Here is a 22874-nt window from a genome sequence, read left to right as displayed (position 1 = left end):
GTCTTAATCTAGCATGTCATAGATCAATAGAGTCAAGAAAATAAGTAGAAGAATATGCATTTTCATTCATTACATTAGCAACATTGAGTACAAAAAGTTCATAGTTACAATATCCTTTCCCCATAAATACATTATTTTTAGTCATTACAATCTTGTCAGATCCAAATGACATTTTGATCTTAAATTCTCCTAACAAAGCCATATAGACCAAATTTTCTCTTATATTAGGGACATGTAGCACCCCATTCAAAGCTAGTGTTTTGTCCGTAGTTAATTTCAGAAAGACTTTGCCTTTACCAAGAACATTTGCAGTTCTTGAGTCTCCAAGGTAAATCACTTCTTCTCCATCCTTAAAGGGTGTATAGGTAGGGAAAAGTTCTTTATTTGCATATGTGCCTAGTAGTACTAGAGTCTACCACCTAATTTTCATCGGTGGTCACCATATTGACTTGAGAAACAACTACAATAATGATGTCTTCTTCCTCAATTATGTTTAACCTTAGTTTTAGCTAAAATCTCCCAAAAAATGTTAAAATCTTATTCATAAGCCAGTAAAAAATAAATCATATTCTATTAAAAACATCACAAAATTTGTTAAAATTGAAAAAAAAAGCTAATAAAAAATCAACAATAAAGGATGAAATTGAAAAAAAAACAAAAAAAAACCAATGAATAAAAACAAATCTAGACACGCAGACCTGGATTGGGTGGTTGAGCGCATCCAAACTTAAAAAAAGCCAAGGACTGCACATCCTAGATGATTTTTTTTTCTTTTTTAAGAGGTGGATCACTACGAGATTTCATAGTTTTTCCGACAGACCAAATCCGTCGGTGTGAGATATATGAATATTTTTTTGAAAGAAAATAAGCATGTAATGCACATCGCTCGTTTTTTCCTTGAATCCAGCCATTAGTTATGGCTGGAAAATTAGGGTTGGTATTTTTTATATAGAAATTTATTTTTCAACTTTTTTTCATCTCAAAACACCTAATAAACATCTATAAAACACAAAAAATAGTTTAAAAACTCAAAATCAAGAATGGAAAATTTTTCTCTTTCAACAACAATTTATTTTTCAAGGTAAAATTAAGATTTTAAACAAAAACATGGATGATATTAACAGGGAAAGTATTTTCATTTATTAACCAGTTTAAACATTCAGCATCACTTAACACACGAAGGGCACTGCTACACAGTATAAATCGGCATTCCCAGGTAAGATCCAATCTCATCAATCAATAAAAAAAAAAACATATATAGGCAGAATCGAAGAAGTATTCTGTTACAAATAGTAATGGAAACCTTGAAAGTGTAGCAGCTAGGTGTAAGAAACTCATTTTTTCATCCACATTCGCACCTCTAAAATAAGAGCAATTACAAACAAGATAGCAAGAACACCTCCATAGCCACCCTTCCATTCTCGTCCCTCTTTACCTAAATGGATTCCATAGAAGACATTTGCTACTGCAAATATAATCAAAATCCTCCCCACACTGTAGTGGTACCAATTCCAGTACTTCCTTACCTTTGACGACTTCTCTGGTCGAGCCAAAAATGCCATCACCTGCGTACAAAAATACAGGCCAAAGTCAGAGAGAGAGGGATAGGGAGAGAGAGAGGGATAGGGAGAGAGAGAGAGAGAGAGAGACCTGAAGGCATCCAAGAACAAGAAGGAAGACCCCAAGACCCTTGTGGGTGGAGACATCAGCACCAAGACGATTTTCAAGGATAATTCCGCAGATGACACCAGCTATGCCTAGTAAAAATCCCAATGATTGAATGCAAATATGGACGTAGAACCACACAGGATCCCATTGCCTGAAATGGCGAGCAACTATTGCTCCGATTATCATCAAAATGCCCCAGCCAACCATGTTCAATGCTCCATGGCTCTTCCTTAATCTTGACTGTGGCCTTACATTGATATTGCTTGTTTGACCTGTCAGTTGCATTTAATAATGATAATTAATCCATATATATATATAATTGCTTGTTTGATCTGTCATTTGCATATAATAATAATGATAATTAATGTATATTTACCGAATTCAAACATCAAAAATAAATAAATAATGTATAAAGCATTTTTTCTTCTTCGTAAGATCAGTTACTTAACAAGTCAGCTTAATTATGGTGACTTCAAAATCACCTTATTGTGAAAAAGAAAAAGTCGCCTTGTCACATTTTAGAGTTATAATATGATCAGTATTCTGACCTGATCAAATAAAGTTTAGGTTAAAAATATAGCATGCTCCTGGCATATGGACAGCAACACCAATCATGTTGTATTGACAAATGGTTCATGAACTAGTGCACATTGGACTATGTTAATTAATAAATATTTTACACATATAATACAAGAAAAAAACAAAATTAATCATATAGCCTGCCTGTTCTTACCTGTAACATAATTCAAGGTTGTGGAGACCATGTCAGCGTGCCGGGTCAAGGAGAAGCTTGGAGAAGAAGGCATCACACCGGTCGGTCCGAGAGCATAAATTATCCGAGGCGCCGGCTGGTCGGTGTTCAACTGGAAGGCTAAATACAGGCGTGAAGACTGAGTTACGATCATGGAAGTGTTAATTACTAGGTTTCCTCCGTCAAGTACCACTTCCTTTGAATTTTGCCCTCCCAGAAAATACTTTTTTACTGTCGGAGAACCATCAGTTGCCGATATCCACCCCACAACAGCACTGGATCCTATCATCACACCATTGCTTGAAAACCCTATAGCTATGTAACTATTTGCATCTGGTGCTGACAGAACAAAGCTCCATAAATTTGATGAAGTCTGCGCGTACTGCACATAACAAGAGCAAGTAGTGTTATCGAGAAATCAATTATATATGGTAAAGTAAATAAAGTAAACTTACTCGAAGGATGAAATCCTGAGAACTCCAAGCACTGACACAGTGGAGAGATGCTGAGTCAAAAGGGAGGCTGTTGATGTTTAGATTGGAATTGCAGGAATCTACTTGAGAGTTTACAAAGAATGCTAAGCCACATATGGTGAAGAAGATGATGGAGATAACGGAAGATGCCATCATTTCTCTCTCTCTCTCTCTCTCTCTCTCTCTCGTTGGTTTAATGATGATCTGACCCTAAAGTGGCAAAGTAGTGGAATTGTAGTAGGTAAATATGATGATGTACAAATGAATTATAAAAAGGAAGAGATCAATAGGAATTTTTGTTTAATAAGCAAGTAGTTGTAATGGAACAATGTTAATGTCAATGAACATGAACATGGGAATCAATAATATTTATGTAAGAATTGGCTATTTAACCCTTGATCTGCTGTGAGTATAAATTTTTTTTTTAAAAAAAAAATTGTTGAGTTTGCAGCTAATTCAATGTGTTTTTTAACATAAAAAATTCAAAGTTTAAATTAAAAAAATCTATGGAAGCATATATCTAATTAAATAAATTATAAATAAATAAATAAAATATTAACAATAACCAAAAGAGAAATATATAAAAAAAATTGAGAGATAAATATAAATCAAGATATTCAATCACACAAAATGAGACATTCACCAGAATATATTCATTGAAATTGTTTATTTAAATCAATAAAAGATAAATCCACATCGTAAAAAACTCGTGACCTAAAAGATAAATACAAATGAAATTGGCTGAATAAACTCACACCCTAAAAAATATTATGTAAGGCCGAACTCATCAATAATATTATTTTAAAAAATATTTTTTATTTTAAAAAATAAAGTTCATATGTATAAAATAAAAAAAATATAGATGAATTACAATAATATCTTGCAAAATCAAACACAAAAAAAAAACAATTTTAATAAAACTTATATTCTAAAAAAGCATGCAAAACCCATGACCTAGGTTATTAGATAAGGATAAATTCATAAAAAATAAATTGAATAAAATCACAAAAAATAATGTTTTTTTTAAACTAATACAGAACAATAAAATCATGCGAAACCAAATTTCTAACAAATCAAATGTTGAAAGATGAAACCAGAGAAAAAAACCAATCACATAATAGGATCTAAAAAAAATGAGGGTGAAAATAAATATTAATAATTAGAGGGTTAAATTAAATTGAAAAATAGTCTTAACAAAAAGAAAAACAAATCAAAAGAATGAGGGTCGAATTAGAAAAAAATAAAACAATAAAAGCTTTGATTGAACGATGAAATTGAAATCCAAAAAATCTTTAACAAAAAGGTCAAGGAAAAAAACAATTTAAAAATCAAAAGAATATTAACAAAAATGAAAAAACAAAACATATGAGAAATTATAATTGAAAGACTAAATTGAAAAAAAAATAAAACTTTTATTAAAGGAATAAAAAAAAAGAACTTAAAAGAATGAGGATTGAAATTGAAAAAAAAAAGGACAATCATGCATTTTACTTAACAGGGGAGAGACAAGAAGGGAAAAAAAAGAAAAAATGACCATTGGTGACAAACCGACCACCATATGTTGTCATGCGCCACATCATATGAAAGAAGACACGATGGTGCATTTAATGAGACAACGAAAGGTCAGGTTTGACCACTGAGTAGCGTCACATGCGCCACTTGAGTAGCGTGGATGCCATCCACTCACGAGCACGTGCCATTAGCTTTTCTAAGTAAAAAATTAAAAAGTTAACGTGAAAATATCAAAACATTCCCATGACCTTGGTAATTACCAAAAAACCCATGTGAAGTACAAAAATATTCCAAAATGCAAACCTGATTTTTTGTCTTATCTAAGACCAAAAGTGTACTTTAACTATACATTAATAATAATAAAAAAACCCTTGTCCAACAGTCCACCAATTTTTTTGATCCCTGAGGTAAAGAAATATTTTTACTGCGTAAAAAAAAAGAAAAAAACCTAGACATCCCCGAAAAATCTTTTAATAACCAATAGGCAATGGAAAAAACCAAAATACCACTCCTAAAGGTTTTTTTTTTTCTCAACTTAAGGGCATTTGGATAATTTCACTATAGCAATCCACAATAAATTGTGTAGCTACAATGAAAAACTCACACTTTATAATATTTCGTTTAATATGATTATATAGTGATTTATAAGTGGGGAATTTCTTCTGTAAGTTGCCGATTGAAAAACCATCTTCATTTCTTTTTATTATGACTTAAAAGATGGAATTTACAATTGTGACAAACAAAATCCATGTATGAAACAAGGAAATTCGACCCAGGAAGATCCATAAAAACAATAAATGAATCTAGCCCAGAAGTAAGGTGGTGTTTGGTATGCTGGACAATAATGGTCTGGACAAGATAATTTTTTTGTAAAGTTGTTTGGTGCGCCTTTAGATAGTATGAACATCAATTTTTGTCCTATGCAAGGTTGTTTTAGTGAAGAGACTTTTATCCCGTTAAAAAAGATATGACAAGCTTGTCCAATTCTCTGCACAATAGTTACTCTAGTTGATCTGAGTCAACATAACAATAAAAATGATTATTATCATAGTTTTAAAACTCAACTATGGGTTAACCCAGGGCAAGGCTGGGTCACCAGTTGGGTTGACCATTGACCCAAATCAATATAAAGATAAAAATGATTATTATCATACTTTTAAAACCTACTCGGTGGTCGGCTCGAGGCCAAGGTCTGGTTGACCATTGACTCAGGTCAGCATAAGAATAAAATAATTATTATTACAGCCTTAAAAATTAACTCTAGGGTCGACCTGATGATAGGTTCGGGTTGGGTTAACCGTTGACTTGGATCAACGTAAGGATAAAAATAATTATTATCATAGTTTTAAAATTTTACTTGGGAGTTGATTTTGGTCAGGTCTAAGTCACAAGTCGGGTTGACCATTGACCTAGATCAACATAAGGATAAAGATAGTTATTATCATAGTCTTAAAACTGTACTTGGGGGTCGACTTGGGGCCAGGCTCAAGTCATGGGCCAAGTTGACCATTAACCCGAGTCAATGTAAGGATAAAAATAGTTATTATCATAGTTTTAAAATCCAACTAAGAGGCCAGCTCGAGGCAAGGCTAAGGTTATGAATTAGGAGGTCACTCGGTTTGACCTAAATCAGCGTAAAAATAAAAGTGGTTATTATCATAGTTTTAAAACTCAATTCAGGAGTTGACCCAAGATAAGGCCCGAGTCACGGGTCTAAAGGGTCAAACTATGTTGACCCAAAAAAAAAAAAAAAAGCAACCTCGTTTTGACCAAAAAAATTATGTATATAAAGAGTCAATAGATGTTTTACCTATGTTTTATCTCGGGTTGAATGGGTTGCAGGTTAACCTGAGTTTTTGACCGGGTCATGTCGGATCAATCCTTCCTCTATTATTTTTAAACCTAGATTGGTTTAGACCTCGAGTCAATCGATTATTGTCTAGTATCTACCAAACAAAAAATAAAGCAAATTGTCTAGTTTAATTCAAAGCACACCAAATACGGGATAAGATGATTATTTGTCCAGTACAATTCAATCCTTTCAATATTGTCCAATATACCAAACATTATCTCGGGTCGAATGGCATATTTTGTCTATCTTTTTTCCCTTGTCAAGTCCTTTCTGAACTAAAGTGGGTAAATATAATAATTTTATATGTATGTTGCTCAAGTCTCTTTATAAAACCAATAAGTTTTTTATATATCAAATATGATGGTGCTGATTTTTTTACCAAGAGAAACAAATTTATTGTTTGGGCCAACACACTTGTTGTCTTGTTGTCGTTAGGGTCATGATCGAAACAACAACACCCATGATATTTGGGCTATGGCCCAAATAGCAATACCTTACCCTTGTGGTGAACTGTCCAATACACACATATACTTGGATATTGTTTTGAGTTTCGAGAAGTCAGAATAAGATATTGTGCACCACCACACACTCAACATTTTCTATACTGATGGATTATGTGCAAGTACACACTTGTATATAGGGTTGACACCATATTTCTAGCCAATAGCCGCAATGCAACACGCACCATGTTCTATGCAAATTAAAGGCCTCCTCTCTTGACCAACGGTTATTTCTAGTCAATGTGTCATTTACATTCACGAACCACTCCATCAATAACAATGTCAAATATTATAATCAATAGTGGGCACCAATGTTCTCACCTATCAATTGTCATGCTACTTTCTAAGATGAACTAATGTAACTAAAATCTATAAATACCTTAGATTACCAGGTAAAAAGAACAAGTCATAATTTTTTCAAACGTAACACTTACTTCTCTACACTTATATTTTCTCTCAGTTTTCCCATACATTATTTTGTTCATACACATACTAACTTAAACATCATAAAGTCCCTCATTATATGGGGGATTTATTTATTTAGGAACGATCAATCCCAAACACCAAGCCCACATGTCTTGGTCTAAGATCGTAACCCATGAAAAACCTAATTTTATGTAAAGATTTTTCACGACTTCATCAAAATCCAACTAAAGTTCTAAATAGCTCTAATTAATAGTATAAAATATATTTTATTGGAAATTTCTTAGAGATTATGATTATAAAGATTATTAATTACCTTGAAGGTAAAAGATCATTAATTCATTATTCTTTTGTGCTTTTTTCTAGGAATAAACATAAAGTTTTTTATTTTTTATTGTCATAACCTAAATTTGACTCTAATTTCTCTTGATTTAATTTTTAGAAAGATAAAATTAAAAATTAAAAGATTAGGGGTGGATTTTGATTAAGAGCATGAATTTTTAATTTTTTAAGGAATTAGAAACTAAAGTGTATAGTTGTTTTATTCCAAAAATCTAGAAAAATTAGAACATCATGATAGATTTTATAAGTTTCTCCTTTTCAATTTTCCTTTTCAAAATCTTGAAAAGGAAAAAGGATTATTTTTTTTATGTCATGTAGGACTTTTTATTAAAAATCTTGAGCTAACCTCACATTAAAAATCTTAATTTCCACAACTCTATCATATACCCATTGTCCCTCCATCATCCATTAATAAGGCCAGACCTAAATTGTAACAACCCATCACCATCACTACAAACCGTGAAGCTTTCAACAACTGTCAGTCCAAACACCTTTACCAGTCACAACACAGCTCTCGACAGACCCAATGAAAGCCACCACATTGCTTGTAGCCTCTCCCTCTTCCACAAAGCACTGAAACCAAACAAACCAGTTGCAAGCCAGCCCTTAAGCTACAGACTTGATCTCCTCTCAGCACAACCACAACACACCTTAAAACAAAATCACAACAGCCTTGATTTTTTCCAAAAATCACAACCTCAAACACCTTTTTTATTATCTCCAATCTACCAATAAATCATGATTGATCTTTGACAACCTCCATGAACTTGCGGGAGAAAATTTTGTTTCTTTAAAGTTGTATATGTTTCAAGATTTATCACGCGTATTTCAAGCTAAGATTTCCAATTGCTGCCAATAGGTACCACATGGATTACATGCGCCAATCGTGTCCAAGTCACATGTTTTTTGCACTTTTGTTTTTCTATCAGAAAGTCAATTTTGGATTTAAAATTATTTTTTTATATAATTTTTTTTAGCATGCTCTTATTATTCTTGGGTGGATTTGATTAAATTTGTATGTGTGGATAGTTTGTGTTTGAGTTTTGCGCTCAATGTATTTTAGCTTTGGAATTTTGATTCAAAATGTTAAAATCTTCATAATTCTTTTTTAAAGGATGGTAGATATATGTGTGTAAAAAGTTTGTGTTAATGATTTTCATCAAAAAGTCGGTCATTGATAATATGATCACTTAACGAATCTTGTGAATTGGATGTTAATAATTTGCTATTTTTATTTTAAAAAATAATTTTTTAGGTTCAATCCAAGAATATTATGATCACTCAATAAGTTTTTTTTTGTTTTTAAAAAGTAAAAAAATCATAGCGAAAAAACTTAGGCTAGGTCAACATAACCCCAAAAAACCTATTGAGTGTGAGTGGTGACCTTTAAGCCTGTTTTGAACATAAACTAAGAAACAATCTAAATGCATGATTTACCATTTGTTAGCCTTTTAGGTCAAATGCCCATGTTTTCAAAGTTAGGATTAGGCTTGTAGCCAGGTCCAAGTTCCAAATAACTTTTTTTAGGATTAATAGCTTTTACAAAACATAGATACACTAGTTTAGGCCAATTTTAGCAATAACAGAGTAGATAATTTTATAATTAGATGCAAGTATAATGTGTCTTTCCTTTAGTATAACCAGTCTCTGATCTAAAAATTTCTAAAGGCCAGTTAGGGTTCATAGTTATCATAAACTAGGTAGCAACTCGTATATTATATTCTTACATCACCTTTTAAATTCACCATGGTATTGGGTGCGGTAAAATGACAACTTTGCTGGGGATTAAACAATTATTTTGTAAGGGATGGGCTTTGTGGTTTGTTTGAATGATGTACTAATTCTGCTATTTTTTATTTAATATTGGTTTTATGTTTATGTGTGTATTTTTTTCTATTATTTTGTGTAACATGCATATGAACTCAATATGAACTTATGCCCCTACACCCACTACACTCATTTTTTGGCACACATATTACCTTAAGTTATCAATAAGGAAGTTAATAGTGCCTCGATGGGTTTCACCCTTGACTAGCACTCATGAAACCTCAACTCTTGTTGAAATTCTACAAGGTTGTCATTGGTATACAATGGGATTTCTTTAGTCTATATTTCTACGCCTTGTAGGCTTTGGGTTGGCTTTTTAAGGTTTGATTACCTAGGCAACAAAGGACCTTTTAAGACCTTACAAGGTTGTCATTGTTATACAAATTGTCTCATTTGAAATATGTACTCCTTATCAAAAAAGTTAAGAGACTTTTTATATGTCAAGAGAAGTTAGATATCCACGGTAAATATAGATTTTGAAAGAAATTTGGAAACTTGGTAGAATTGCTAAAAATACCTTATAAAAATTGAGTTGTTAAATCTATGATATAGTTTTGGGATCCATCATAGAAGTGCTTCACATTTGGAATAGTTGACATGATGTCCATTATCAAATAATATCAATAGTTACTACAAATGCCTCAACTTGCACAACAATTTTTTTAAAATCATATCAAATATATAGTGACATAGCTATTACTAGATTGATGGCATGTGCTACCTCGCAGGCCAAGCTAAAAAATTTTCAACGTAAAAAAAGGATGCTCGAGTGATGCAAATGTTCCTAAAAAAGCAAAAAAAATCCAAAACTCGTGTCATGAACTTGACTAGGTTCAATAAGCTCAACTAATTTAATAATATAAATAATAGAAATGCAATAAAAATAAATAAATAAAAATTGACAATGCTCAACTAAAAACAATGAAAGCTTGTCAATACTATGAAAAGATATCCTCTCAATATTCGTAAACGGTTTCCATGATCTTATTTGAGAATGAAATAAAAATTAAATGAGAATATGATAACCTTATACAAAGAAAAAATTGAAAAAAATGAAGCACAATTCTTATAATATCAAATATTGAAGGATGAAAGAGGAAAAAAAACATAATTTAAGAAAGATAAACAAATAACTTGAGTCAATCCGAGTTAACTTGTCATGCCCGCGACCTAGGACATGAGATTAGGATAACATGATAAAAAGAAAAGTGAAAAAAACACGAAAACCAATTCCCAACCAATTAAATGTTAAAGAATAAAATTTAAGAAAACATCAATTTTAAAAAGGATCTAAAAAAGACCAATGTCAATTTGAGCTAATCTTTAAAACTTGTAACTCTAGTTATAAGCTCGAGACTAACCTTATAGAAGGCAAGCTTTAAAAAATCATGAAACAAAATCTTCAATCAACCAAATGTTAGGGGATGAAATTGAAAAAACAGTAAAAAAATGATCCAAAATAACACAAATAAAAGTCAAAAGAATAAGAACCAAATCTCACATAAAAATAAACCGAAACCAAATGTTGATGGATAAAATTGAAAACAAAATTCAATTAAGATAAGGATAAAAAAACAAATAGAAATCAAAACAATGAGGACCAAATTTGATATAAAGATTAAATGAAACCAAATGTTTTAGGAATGAAATTGAAAAATAAAATCAATATAAAAAAAAATTGGAACAAAAAAAATAACAATCAAAAGAATAAGGTCAAATTTGATACAAAAAACAAATAACTGGACAACTTTAAATTATGGCATGACATTCCAAGTTCCAAGGTGAAGAGAAAAATTAAAAAGAGAAGAGGAAAAAAAAAGGCCACCATAGCCTAATCATTGTGTTGTAGTATACACACGTTTGACCACCAAGAAAGGTGCAGATGAACATTTCTTATACCGTCGTGGAAGCTAGCATCTTGTCATTGAATAATACCTCATACACCATCTAAATATGATGGGCGTCTCCCACATATTGACGCTTGTGTTTCACATGCCAACCTATTTGTCTTGCTTGCTTACTCCAGTCCCCATGTTTGTTTTATTTTCAATTTTGATCCTTTAACACTTACTTGATTTAAATTAGCTAAAATTTGCTTTATTTTGCAAAATCAACCATTAATTGAACACTAAAAATTCTCTTTATATTTCAAGATCTCTAGTTTTAGACAACCAAAAAAACTACCAAGCTAAATCCCAGATTAAGCTAATGTGAATGGACCAAATTGAAGAAAGAAAAGACCGAGGGATCAAAATTTTAAAAATAAATATGGATTTTCCATCAAAAAATGAAAATTAATTCTTGAAATTAGCAAAATAAAAAAAATATTTAACATTTCTTAAAGCTTCATATTTAGTTTTTTAAGCTCTAATTATTTTAAATCATTGAAATTAAATTTTATGTCACCGAACCAAGAATTAAATGAGTGACAGAGCGATCCGAGGAAGCGTATTAAGGATTATCTATAGTTTAAAAGATAACAACTTTGATGATCTTATCTCTTGTAGATTTATTCTTATATTATCCCTTATTAATCTCACTTATTTAGTTTTTGAATTTGTAACAACTACATCATTGTACAATCCTTATAAAAAAGAGTTTTACTAATGAAAGAAATACAAGTTCAACAATATTTTTTAGCTTGATGTAAGAATTCTAATACCTGCAAAATAGTCCTCTTTTGATGATTTGGAAACTATTGAATGCTTAAATCAGTATCTTTGTAGAAGAAGAGTGCAATAAATATGCAAAAGAATATAAAATTCCAATAATAAGGTTGTTTGTTTTTGTTTTGGTATAAAATGGATGCTCTGTAAGAAAATTGTGTTATATGTATATGTTGTGAATGGAAAGTTGTGAACTCCTTACCTGGATAGTTTATAGGGTATTTATAGCCTTAAACCTTATCATTTTGCTTGAAAGAGAGGGTTGAAAAGTCATTTCATCCTAATAACGTTAATGAATGATAAAAATCTCTTATACATATATTAATAGAGGATAAATATCTCTTACACATGTATTAATGATATGAAAATATGGTAGGTCATATGAGTCAGACAAAAACTCCAATGGACTAGGTGTTAGGTTCAGGCCACAAGGCAAGGTCTAGAAGCTGCTAGGACGCACATTGGGTCCAAAACCATGGCTTGGGCCCAAGAGATGTTAGACGTGTGACCTGAGCTAACGAAAGGTTAGACACGCTGCCTAGGTCCAAACCTATTTTCAAAAACCCTATTAAACATGGGTCATCATTAAAATAAGCTTTGACCAATAAAAAATTGTTTAAAAGATACTAAGAAATTATGGTTCATCAAATTGGATTCAAATTTCTCTATTCTTAAAAACAAAGACATAAAGTCATTATTTGTCTTATTCTTCTTTTATAAAAAAAATAAAATATTAAACTTCGAGTAAAAAAAATATTATTTTGCTTTTAAAAAATACTTTATCACCAGATTGGATGGTAATTTTTTTAGAAACCAAGTTCACTTTTATAGTTTATTTCTTAAGAAAAATCATATTTACTTATGCAATCAATATTACCCTATTAAAAAAATTACCAATTAATTAATTGATTTTTCTTTTCTTAAAAATATTTTATAATATTGTTTTTTAATGTCTTTTTTCTTTCGCTTGTAATGTAGTTTACAATTGTAATTTAATTTTTTTATATTATTATTATTATAAATATTGATTAAATTCAAATTAAATTATGAAATAAAAATTTGATAATATAATTTTTATATTTGTAAATCTTATTTTAAAAATAAAAAATTAATGATTATTAGCATAATGAGATGCTCTCAACATTTTGTAATAATTATAGAAATTAAAATATTTATTTAAAAAATCCTAAAAACACTTCAGAAAAATTCCAAAATCCAAAATTGTGAGTGTTTGACAATTTTCTAGAAGGAAAATAAAGACAATAAAAAATTTTCAAAGGTGGAGTAATGATTTTGTAGAAAAATAGATATAAACTTAACTGAAAGAAAAACTTAAAACGACAATTACGAGTTTAATTAAAATATCATAGAACTTATTCATCTTTTATATTTAAAAAATAAATTTATCTTCTTAGATTATTGTGAGTGTTTGACAAGTGGCATTCACCATTGCAAAAACTATAATGATTGGAATTAAAAGAAAAAAAAAGGTATATATCAAAAATCTTATTTTATTACTCGTTCATGTCTTTTTTTATTTTGATAAAAATAAAGTTTATTATGATAAGTCTTGTTTTTTAAGTAAAAACTTATTCTAATCGTAAAAGCAAGTTTCAATTAAAAAAAATAGAAAAACATGAATCTATTATTTTTACGCACTTGTATGAAAAAATTAACATAATATTTGAGATAATTATATAAAATATATAATAGAAATTAGATATTTTATTCTCATTAAATATTAATGAGAAAAATATTTTAAAAATATTGCTTCTAAGGCTAATACATAATTTTTCATAAAATAATCGATAATATCATCATTAAAAAGTCATAATTTTCTTAAAAACACTAACATTATTGGGTTTTACTTAAATATTGTTCTAACAAATTAATTTAAAAAGATTATTTTTCAAAAAGTAAGAGAGAGAGAGAGAGAGAAAGATAGAGAGAGAGATATCTAGAAAAAGACCAATTGTGCGAGCTTGACATTTTGACCTTAAGGTGTATGGCCTTAGAATGTTGGGATTTTCATCATAATGGGGCCTAAATCTTCATCCATCTAATCATGATTTCCAAAGTCACAAAAGTTACCCTCTTGACCGATTGACCTCTTTGCTGAAATCCATTACCCCTTTGGTTTCTAGGCTACCAAAATCTATCTCTATATCCTATAGATACACTATCCAAATTGTCATCTCTCATATTTGTATTATCATCAACAAACTCATCAAAAGTTGCATTCACATGCCTTTCAGGCCTCTTAGCATTGGAACCCTCTAAACAACCTTGTCTTTTAATCAACTAATTGTGTTATCATGCCATCTATATGATTTTGTACTCCCCAACCACCAAAGTCAGCCTCTCTATACATTGAATATTGACTTGATCCCTAAAAGCCTAATTGTCCCCTGTCATTGGTGGTGATGTATGACTTTTTTTGTAGACATTGTTGGATCTATAAAATACATAAATGGCAAGAAAAAATATATCCTCACACCATTCATGTTTCACACAATTATGGTTTTTCACTCTAATATGCTTCTCTTTGTCTTTTTCCACTCGTCTCATTTTTTTTCAGTTCTTTTGGAACTAAAATTAAATAAAATCAAAAGGAGAAAAACTTAGTAGCGCGCACACACACGTGTGTGTGTGTGTGTGTGTGTTGACTCAATGAATAAGAAATATATAAAAATAAGCAAATGCAAAAGTATAATTACATGAGTAGCAAATGAATTCGTACAAAATATGGATGATTTTGAAGACACAAATTAAATCAATTTTGAATTTAATGATATTAAACACCCAACAAAAAAAAAGTAAAACTAGAAACGACTCCATCGTCACTACCGATTTCTGCATCGACAACGACACAATTTTCGCTGCTGATTTCTGGATCGGTAGCGACATGATTTTCACTGCAGATTTCAGGATTGGCAGCTACATAATTTTTTTTTTGTTGATTTGTGAGTCGACAACGACACAGTTTTCGTTGCCGATTTCTGAGTCAACGGTGGCTGGGTGCGCTGATGAATTCGTGCGTTTTGTAAAACCCGATAGATCTTATCTTTGGCCGAACCATAATAGGAAGAATTAAGGGGTGAAAAACCGGCCAACTTTGGAGAAAAAATGTAAATCCCAACGGAAACTTGAACAAAAAGTCGACCAACACTAAACAAAAATTAAGGGGACCAAACCAATTTACTTTTGAAAGGCCTTGGAAAGAGGGAAAAACCGGTTCTAAGATAACTTAATAAAGGACAAGGATAAGGTAGAACAACCCCCTAACACCCCAACACACTTATAAGGGCTATAAATACAAGGAGAGAAAAAAGGTGATCTTTTCTCTTCCCAAAGACCAGCTACAACATCTGCATATGTCTAGTTGCATGCTCCTGCTCCTCTACCCCTTCTCCATAGAAAATCAGACCCAATCCAGCTGCATGCCCCCTTCATTAAATGTGTGAGCTAAAGGAGACCTAGAGAGTGAGGTTAGTGACTGAAATCATGGAAGGAGGAAGGGTGTAGTAGGCCGGCTAAGCTGCAAAAGAAAAGAAGAAAAGAAAACCAGACAGAAAAGGAAAGAGATACCTCTGAAACTACATTTGGAACTTGTAAAAAAAACATGAGGTAAGACCCATTTCATCTCTTAACTGAAGGATACCTCATGGTTTGGACAGGGAGAAAAGGTGAGAAAGAAGAACCTATGGCTGGATAACAGGTGAGAGAAGGAAGAAGCTGGATAGAAGGAGATGAACAGACTATCAAATCCCTTCCTAAAGCTGTTGAAAACCGTGAGGTATGAACCATAACCCTTCTACACTATTCTTGTGACTTTAGGACTGAAAAGGAAGAAGAAAACCCTAAGCAAATGGCCTAGGATTCTTACACCAGCTGTTGAGGAAATCTATAGTAGAAAGAGGGACAAAAACGGGGCTGAATAGTGGGACCTAATTCCAGAACACTTAACAAAGGAAAGGAATAATTTTGAATGTATAAACTTGGAGAGATGGCTGGCCATAGTGAGGGCTGAACAGAACATGGATTAAAGGGATAAAATGCAAAGATGATGACTTTGTTAGACTTGTTAAATTATATGAAACCAAAACAGAACCTATGCTTGTGTTTATGACAGAATTTCTGCATATGTGAATGATAAAATTATGAGAAAATGTGTTAGAAAGTGTTATGAACAGAATTGTACTATCATTTGAACCTTAGAAGCATATGGAAACTAGAATTGAATTCACTTCATGTTGATGCCTTGAGTTTGTGTGTGTAATGGATGAACTTGTTTAATTAGGAAGCAAATGGTTATACGTATGAGTATGATATGTTGTTGGATATACTATTGTGTTAAACTTGATGAAATGCATGCGAAAGATTGGATGAAAGATGCATATATGCTTTGACTAAGAATAGGAACATTGACGAAATCTCACATGATGAGCCTCCATAAGTTGGTGTGAAATAGCATGAGTGTGGGACTTGTTTATATGTCGTTGAATTGCTACAAATTGTATTGATGAATTTTGGATAATACCATTGAGGACTTAAAGTGATATTGGAAGGAATGAATTGGGGAAAACCTTGCTAAATGAACATGTGTTGTTTGGTGATGAGTGATTAATGGAGTGTGATTCGATGAGGTTTTATACCCACCTAGGGTGAGAAACATTAGTAGAGGGAAGCATAGCGTAAGCCTTACGTTTGGTCGAAGGGAATAAGTGAAACCAGAAACGACTTCATCATCATGATTTCTGAATCGGTAGTGACAGGGGTTGCATTAATGATTTCTGAGTCGGTAACGCCTCAGTTTTGTCAACAATTTATGCGTCAGCTGTAAACCATATGCACTGAAGATTTCAACGTCAGCTTGGAAATTGTGTTGCGTTGAGGATTTTTGAGTCGGTAGTGACTTAATTTTCATCAACAATTTCTGAATTAGCAATAACCCATGTGGGCTGGTGATTTCCACCCCGTATGTTTTTCCTAGCGAATCAGTTTCCCTACTGAATTGTGGTGTCAGCAGCGAATCAATTTTCGCTGCCAAATTATGGAGTCAACAGCGAATCAATTCTCGTTGCTGAATTATGGTGTCAGGAATGAATCAGTTCTCGCTGCTGAATTGTGGTGGTAGCAGCGAATTAATTTTCACTGCCGAATTTGTGGAGTCAACAACGAATCAGTTTTTGCTACTAAAATGTGGTGTCAGTAGCGAACCAGTTTTCGCTACCGAATTTTGTGTTAGCAGCGAACTGGTTTTCGCTACCGAATTCGGTGTCACCAGCGAACCAGTTTCGCCGACGATTCTATATTCCAGCAAATCAGTTCCCTGACAAACTTGCATCACCAATGAACCAGATTCGCTGCAAAGTTCTACAGCAGATTACATATCAGAACTGGTTCAATGATTAAAATGATTGCATTGTATGATTGTAATATATAAACGCTAAAATCTAAACACGTGTGTTCATGAAATTTGTATGGTGATGAGTTGTTTGATTACCGAAATGCAAATGAACTGATTTGTAACCATTGATGTGTTAGGTGGTGCGACCGGGACTCGATCCGTGATCGGACAAGGACATCCCATGAAAGGAACAAGTAGTGATTTCCACCCCCCTTCTAGCGTAACGTTAGCTTCTGAAGTGAATTTATTACAAAGGATCTATTGTTGTGCTACATGGAATGCTAAACTGTCATGAATGGTTGTATGAGTATTACGAAGAATTTACTATTATATTATACTGAATGTAAATTGTCACGAATGATTGTATGAGTATTACGAAGGATCTACTGTTGCATTATATTGAATGTTAATTGTTACGAATGGTTGTATGAGTATTACGAAGGATTTATCATTGTATTATGTTGAAGGTTATTTGTCACGGATGTTTATATGAGAATTGTGAAGGATCTATTATTGTGCATATATAGTGCTAAATTGTTACAAAATTTTGTATGAGTATTACAAGGGATCTATTATTGAATTATATTGAACATTAATTGTGGTTGGATGAGTAATACAAAGGGTTTACTGTTATGTTATAACAAATGCTAAACTATTACGAAATGTTTGTTCGAGTATTACAAAGGATCTATTGTTATGTATACTGAACATTAAACTATTACGGAATATCTGTACGAGTTTTACAAAATGTCTACTATTATGTTATAGTGAATGTTAAATTGTTATGAATCATTTAAAGGAGCATTACAAAGGATATATTATCATGTTATAGTGATTTCATAAACCGCTTATGGAACGTTTGATTGGTTAATGATTAGCTTCAGTTAATGGCATCCTAGAAAGATGATCGCGTTGCGTTTTATGATTAGCTATGGCTAACGACATCCGAGACTGATGACCGGGTTGTGATTGATGATTAGCTTCGGCTAATGGCATCCTAAGTGGATGGCCGGGATGAACAAATTATAAGTTTCGGCTAATGGCATCCTAAAAGAATGATCGAGATGAAGAAATGATAAGCTTTGGCTAATGGCATCCTAAGAGGATGACCGGAATGAAGAAATGAGCATCCTAAGGGGATGACTGGGATCAACAGATGATTAGCTCCGGCTAATAGCATCCTAAGTGGATGACCGGGATGAAGAAATGATTAGCTCTGGTTAATGGCATCCCAAGGGAATGATCAGGATGAATAAATAATTAGTTTCGGCTAATGGCATCCTAAGTGGATGACCGAGATGAATAAATGATTAGCTCTGTCTAATGGATGACCGGGTTGAATAAATAATTAGCTTCGGCTAATGGCATCCTAAGTGGATGACCGAGATGAATAAATGATTGACTTCGACTAATGGCATCTTAAGAGGATAGCTGGATTTGGGAGTTAATGAGTTAGTTTTAAGAATTGATGCATTCATGTGTACTATGTTTTGTATATACCAAGTATATGAAAGAACTACGATTCTTATGCTTTAAACAGGGAATAATGTTAGTTCGGTTAATGATATTCGAGACGGATAACCGGGTTTGAGTATTGTAATTAGCCTCGGTAATTGATGAATTATTAAGGGTTGTATTTATGTAAGTAAGGAGAAATGAAAGAATTATACTCTTTTGGTCCATGAATGAAATGTATCGTTAATATTGCTTTATTATATTTTTAAATTGCTTACAATGCTTGAAATTATCTTGTGTTGTAACAGGGACATCATACTAACATAATTCGTAAGGAAATCCGTTTTGCGGCTCACACATTTTGAAAAGAACTATATATTCGCGTGTTATGGGTGATATGAGTTATATATGAACAAACATATTAATCGTTCAATTAGTCGTCTGACCCTTTTTGTAAAGACTTGTAATGAAAAATTAAATGGAACACGAATGTGTATGTGATAACATGTAGATATGATGTGTATGAATATACATGTGTGGTATTCTTCTTATGAGGATGTTATGTTGTGAAATTACATGAGGTCGGGATAACGAAAGTACTAATTATGTAACTTGTCGTTCGGCCCTCTTGTATGCACTCGTGATAATAACGAGACTAGAACAAGAATGTGAATTTATGAGTATGTCAATATGATGTAATGTAAACCTATGAGTATGAAAATATAATATTATGGGCATGTGTATTGAGAATCCGTTTTATGGAAATATTGATTTATGTTATCCTACGTGGATTGTGCCTTATTAATGAATGGAATGCAATTATAAATCTACAGAATGATATGGTGAAAAACATCTAGAACCTGACGACTTATATAAAAAAAAAATTTCTATCAATTTTGGCTTTGAAAAAACCAGGTCGTTACAATAATAATGAGTTATTATAACCCAAATACCCCAAATATAAGATTATTATACTGATTAGGTCAAGTTCAATAGTAGCAAACATGAAATTATATATTGACGTAAAACTTACCTATTATATAATTACGCAATCAAAATTGAAATCAAAACGAAAGGATGTCCAAACAACCTCAAACTTAATATATGATGTTATGGTACCCAAAACCCCAAGATTATTAGTTTATAGGTGTTTTCAACGAGTTTTGATTCATTCTCCTTTGTAATTGTTATTCACAACTAGAATGGAAATTTACACCTTTCAACGTCTTTCTTCTTTTTTGTATTATATCAATGTCGTAACAAAAACATGAGTAGGAGATTGGGAAAACACAAAAAAAATTTACATATAGAATTTGAAAAGAAGAATTTTAGAATGATTTAACTTGATTTTTAAAGCCAAGCTTTGACATCAATTAATGTGAACCTTGTGGATATAATGATCTAGGAACCCCCAAGCAAGATTAACACAATTTTAGCAAGCCAAAAATTAGATTTGATAATAGAGTGTGACACAACAATTGCCTTAAATTGAGGCACCAACATTATTATAATTTAAACCCCCACTCAATGATTAAATAATCACGAACAAAAAATATTAAAAAGACGTCAAGAAGTAGTTATTCTTTGATATGTCAATATTCATTTCTTTTAAGAGCTAAAAAATATGAGTAGAAGACACAAACTAACAAAGGGTTGCGTCAAAAATATCAATAATCATTAAACTAAAAATAGTTCTTACACAGAAGTATTTATACTCCCCATATAACCTTAATGAACCCAAAGATGTGAGTTAATTTGGACCCGCTTATAATTAAACCTAAAATAACTTAAATAAACCTAAAACCTAGTATAAATAATAAGTTTGATACAAAACCCAAAGTTATAACATATAATGTTATGAAATAGCCTAAGATAAACTTAATTCCCTAGCCTATTTAGTATTATGACCGAAATAAATATCCTAGGTATGCTAGGATCCAATTATCGATTTTAGAATCTCAATTAAGGTAGGAAACATGCTTCTAGTTTGGTCACTCCTCTAGTTCCCCTTCTTCATTATGATAATTAATTATAGAATTAAATAATCCTTTCTAAGAGAGGTAAATTATTGTTACCCCATAAATTTTCTTTGTAGCACTAGGAAACTTTCCAATTTACTGTAAGGATAGGAAGTGTAGCTGCCCCTTGAGATTCTTGTTGCACATGGAGAAATTGCTCAAACAAGGTTGCTTTTATTGTTGTCAACCCTAAACCCATGATGTGGATGAATTGGGCCTTTCTTGCTCTTAAATTAAATTAATTATGAGTTGCCATATATATATGTTATAGCCTAAAGTCTATATTGGCCTAAATATGTTAAATAAGCTCATTTTGTACCTCCTTTAATTTCTTAGACCTTGACATTGTAGTTGGCTCAATTGACACCTTTAGCGGATCCTTTGTGGTGGTGGGTTAATCTGAATCAAGGATGAAATTGAAAACTAAAATAAACCAAGAAAATGATAAAAGAAAAACAAAAAAATAGCAATCAAAAGAATAAGGAATGAATCTGGCATACAAAATTATAATAATAATATATATCTATCTATATATATATATAAAATAAGGGTCAAAATTGAAAAATAAAATAAATAAAAAATAGCAATCAAAAGAATGGAGACCAAATATGATAAATGAAAAAAAAATTAAAGAATGATGAAATTGAAAAAAGTTCCAATTTTAAAAATTGTTTCAAGTAAAACAAATAGTAATAAAAAAACAAGAACCAAATCCGAAGAAAAACAAAATTTAAGAGCTACTTCGAGAAATTGAAAGGGTTGGTAAGGAGGAATTGAGGAGAGAAAAAAAAAACAAGCTATTGATGCTAAACCGAAGGTATGTTCCTTACACATGCCGCCAAGGCATGTAGGGGCCACTGATGAGATTCCAACGCCTCCCCGGAAGCTAGTGTTTTGCAATCGGAAGACACCACACGCACTGCCTAAAATGGGTGAGCACTACCCACGTGTTGACGTGTACAACACACGCGTCGACAACTTTTTTTTAGTAATATTTATATTTATTAAAATATCAAATTGCCCCTCAATACACTTGATTACAACAACAAAAAAACCATGATGAAAATATGAAAAACCCCCGAAAGACAGTTTAGTAAAATTAACTTTTAAGAGTACTTCATTTTACTATTTTAAAAACAAAAATAAAAAGACTAAAAGGTCTATGTTCACCAATTTATTTAATTTTTTAAAAAGATAATTAAATCTTTTTATTATGCTAAAAAATATAAGGAGATTGATTTACCCCAAACAATTTAATAATGTTAATTGAACCTCATAAAAAAATTTATTTTGCTCCCCAATTTCCATTCTTTATTGCTAATACGAAGATCAAAACATTATTACACTATAGAAATTCACGGTAGAATGAATCTTGTTCTATATTAAAACATTCATTTCTTTTAGTGTTTTTGTAATTTAATAAAACATAAATTTTATTAAAAGAAAAACGGAAAGTAAATTTTAAATTTAGTTGTTTTTGGATCATTGTTCATGTGATGGTCAAGGAAAAAAAACAGAAGAAGAGGAAAATGTTAGATTAATCCCCCAGCTATTTATCATTTCATGATTGAGTACCCCGCAACCAATTTTACTATCTGGGTTCTCTCTTCACACAATTGCATCCTTATATTAAAATGTTTTCAAATATATCCTTAATTTTCCTAAGTTTTGATCTAAATTATCAAATTTTTAGGGATCCAATTGATAAAACAAATACTTTTTAGAGATTATATATAGTTTAGGAGATTTTATATAGTAAGATATTTAAATATGAAGTGTATTGTGATGGTTAAAAATATTTTTTATACGAAAATATATTAAAATAAATTTTTTATTTTTTTATATTAATATATTAAAATAATTAAAAAATAAAAATATTAATTTAATATATTTTTTTTACTTTTAAAATATACTGTACGTAGATGAAAACAAAATATAAATACAAAGGACCACGTACAAAACGAAAAGAAAAAAGAA

The 22874-nt window shown here is 31.4% G+C and overlaps 1 protein-coding gene across 1 annotated transcript; it reads right to left on the bottom strand.

The window, feature by feature from the left end:
• Window positions 1-1243: 1243 nt before the first annotated feature.
• Window positions 1244-3165, bottom strand: LOC112324054 (cytochrome b561 and DOMON domain-containing protein At3g07570). Its single transcript, XM_024584704.2, has 4 exons — window positions 2875-3165; window positions 2402-2801; window positions 1651-1940; window positions 1244-1565 (listed from the first exon to the last, which is right to left on the bottom strand). Exons 1-4 carry the CDS (start codon window positions 3046-3048, stop codon window positions 1335-1337), a joined length of 1095 nt encoding a protein of 364 aa, XP_024440472.1. The 5' UTR covers window positions 3049-3165; the 3' UTR covers window positions 1244-1334.
• Window positions 3166-22874: the final 19709 nt, after the last annotated feature.

Source organism: Populus trichocarpa, chromosome 14, assembly GCF_000002775.5.
Source record: "Populus trichocarpa isolate Nisqually-1 chromosome 14, P.trichocarpa_v4.1, whole genome shotgun sequence".
Taxonomy (NCBI): domain Eukaryota; kingdom Viridiplantae; phylum Streptophyta; class Magnoliopsida; order Malpighiales; family Salicaceae; genus Populus; species Populus trichocarpa.
The sequence above is the reverse complement of the archived record's forward strand: the minus strand, read 5'-3'. Positions and strand labels throughout refer to the sequence as shown.

Excerpts from the sequence above, each read along its gene's own strand:
- LOC112324054 (XM_024584704.2), bottom strand. The coding sequence starts at position 3,048 with ATGATGGCATCTTCCGTTATCTCCATCATCTTCTTCACCATATGTGGC. Across the intron at positions 2,802-2,874 it reads CTCAGGATTTCATCCTTCGA|TACGCGCAGACTTCATCAAA; the intron begins GTAAGTTTACTT and ends TGTTATGTGCAG. Across the intron at positions 1,566-1,650 it reads TTGTTCTTGGATGCCTTCAG|GTGATGGCATTTTTGGCTCG; the intron begins GTCTCTCTCTCT and ends TTTTGTACGCAG.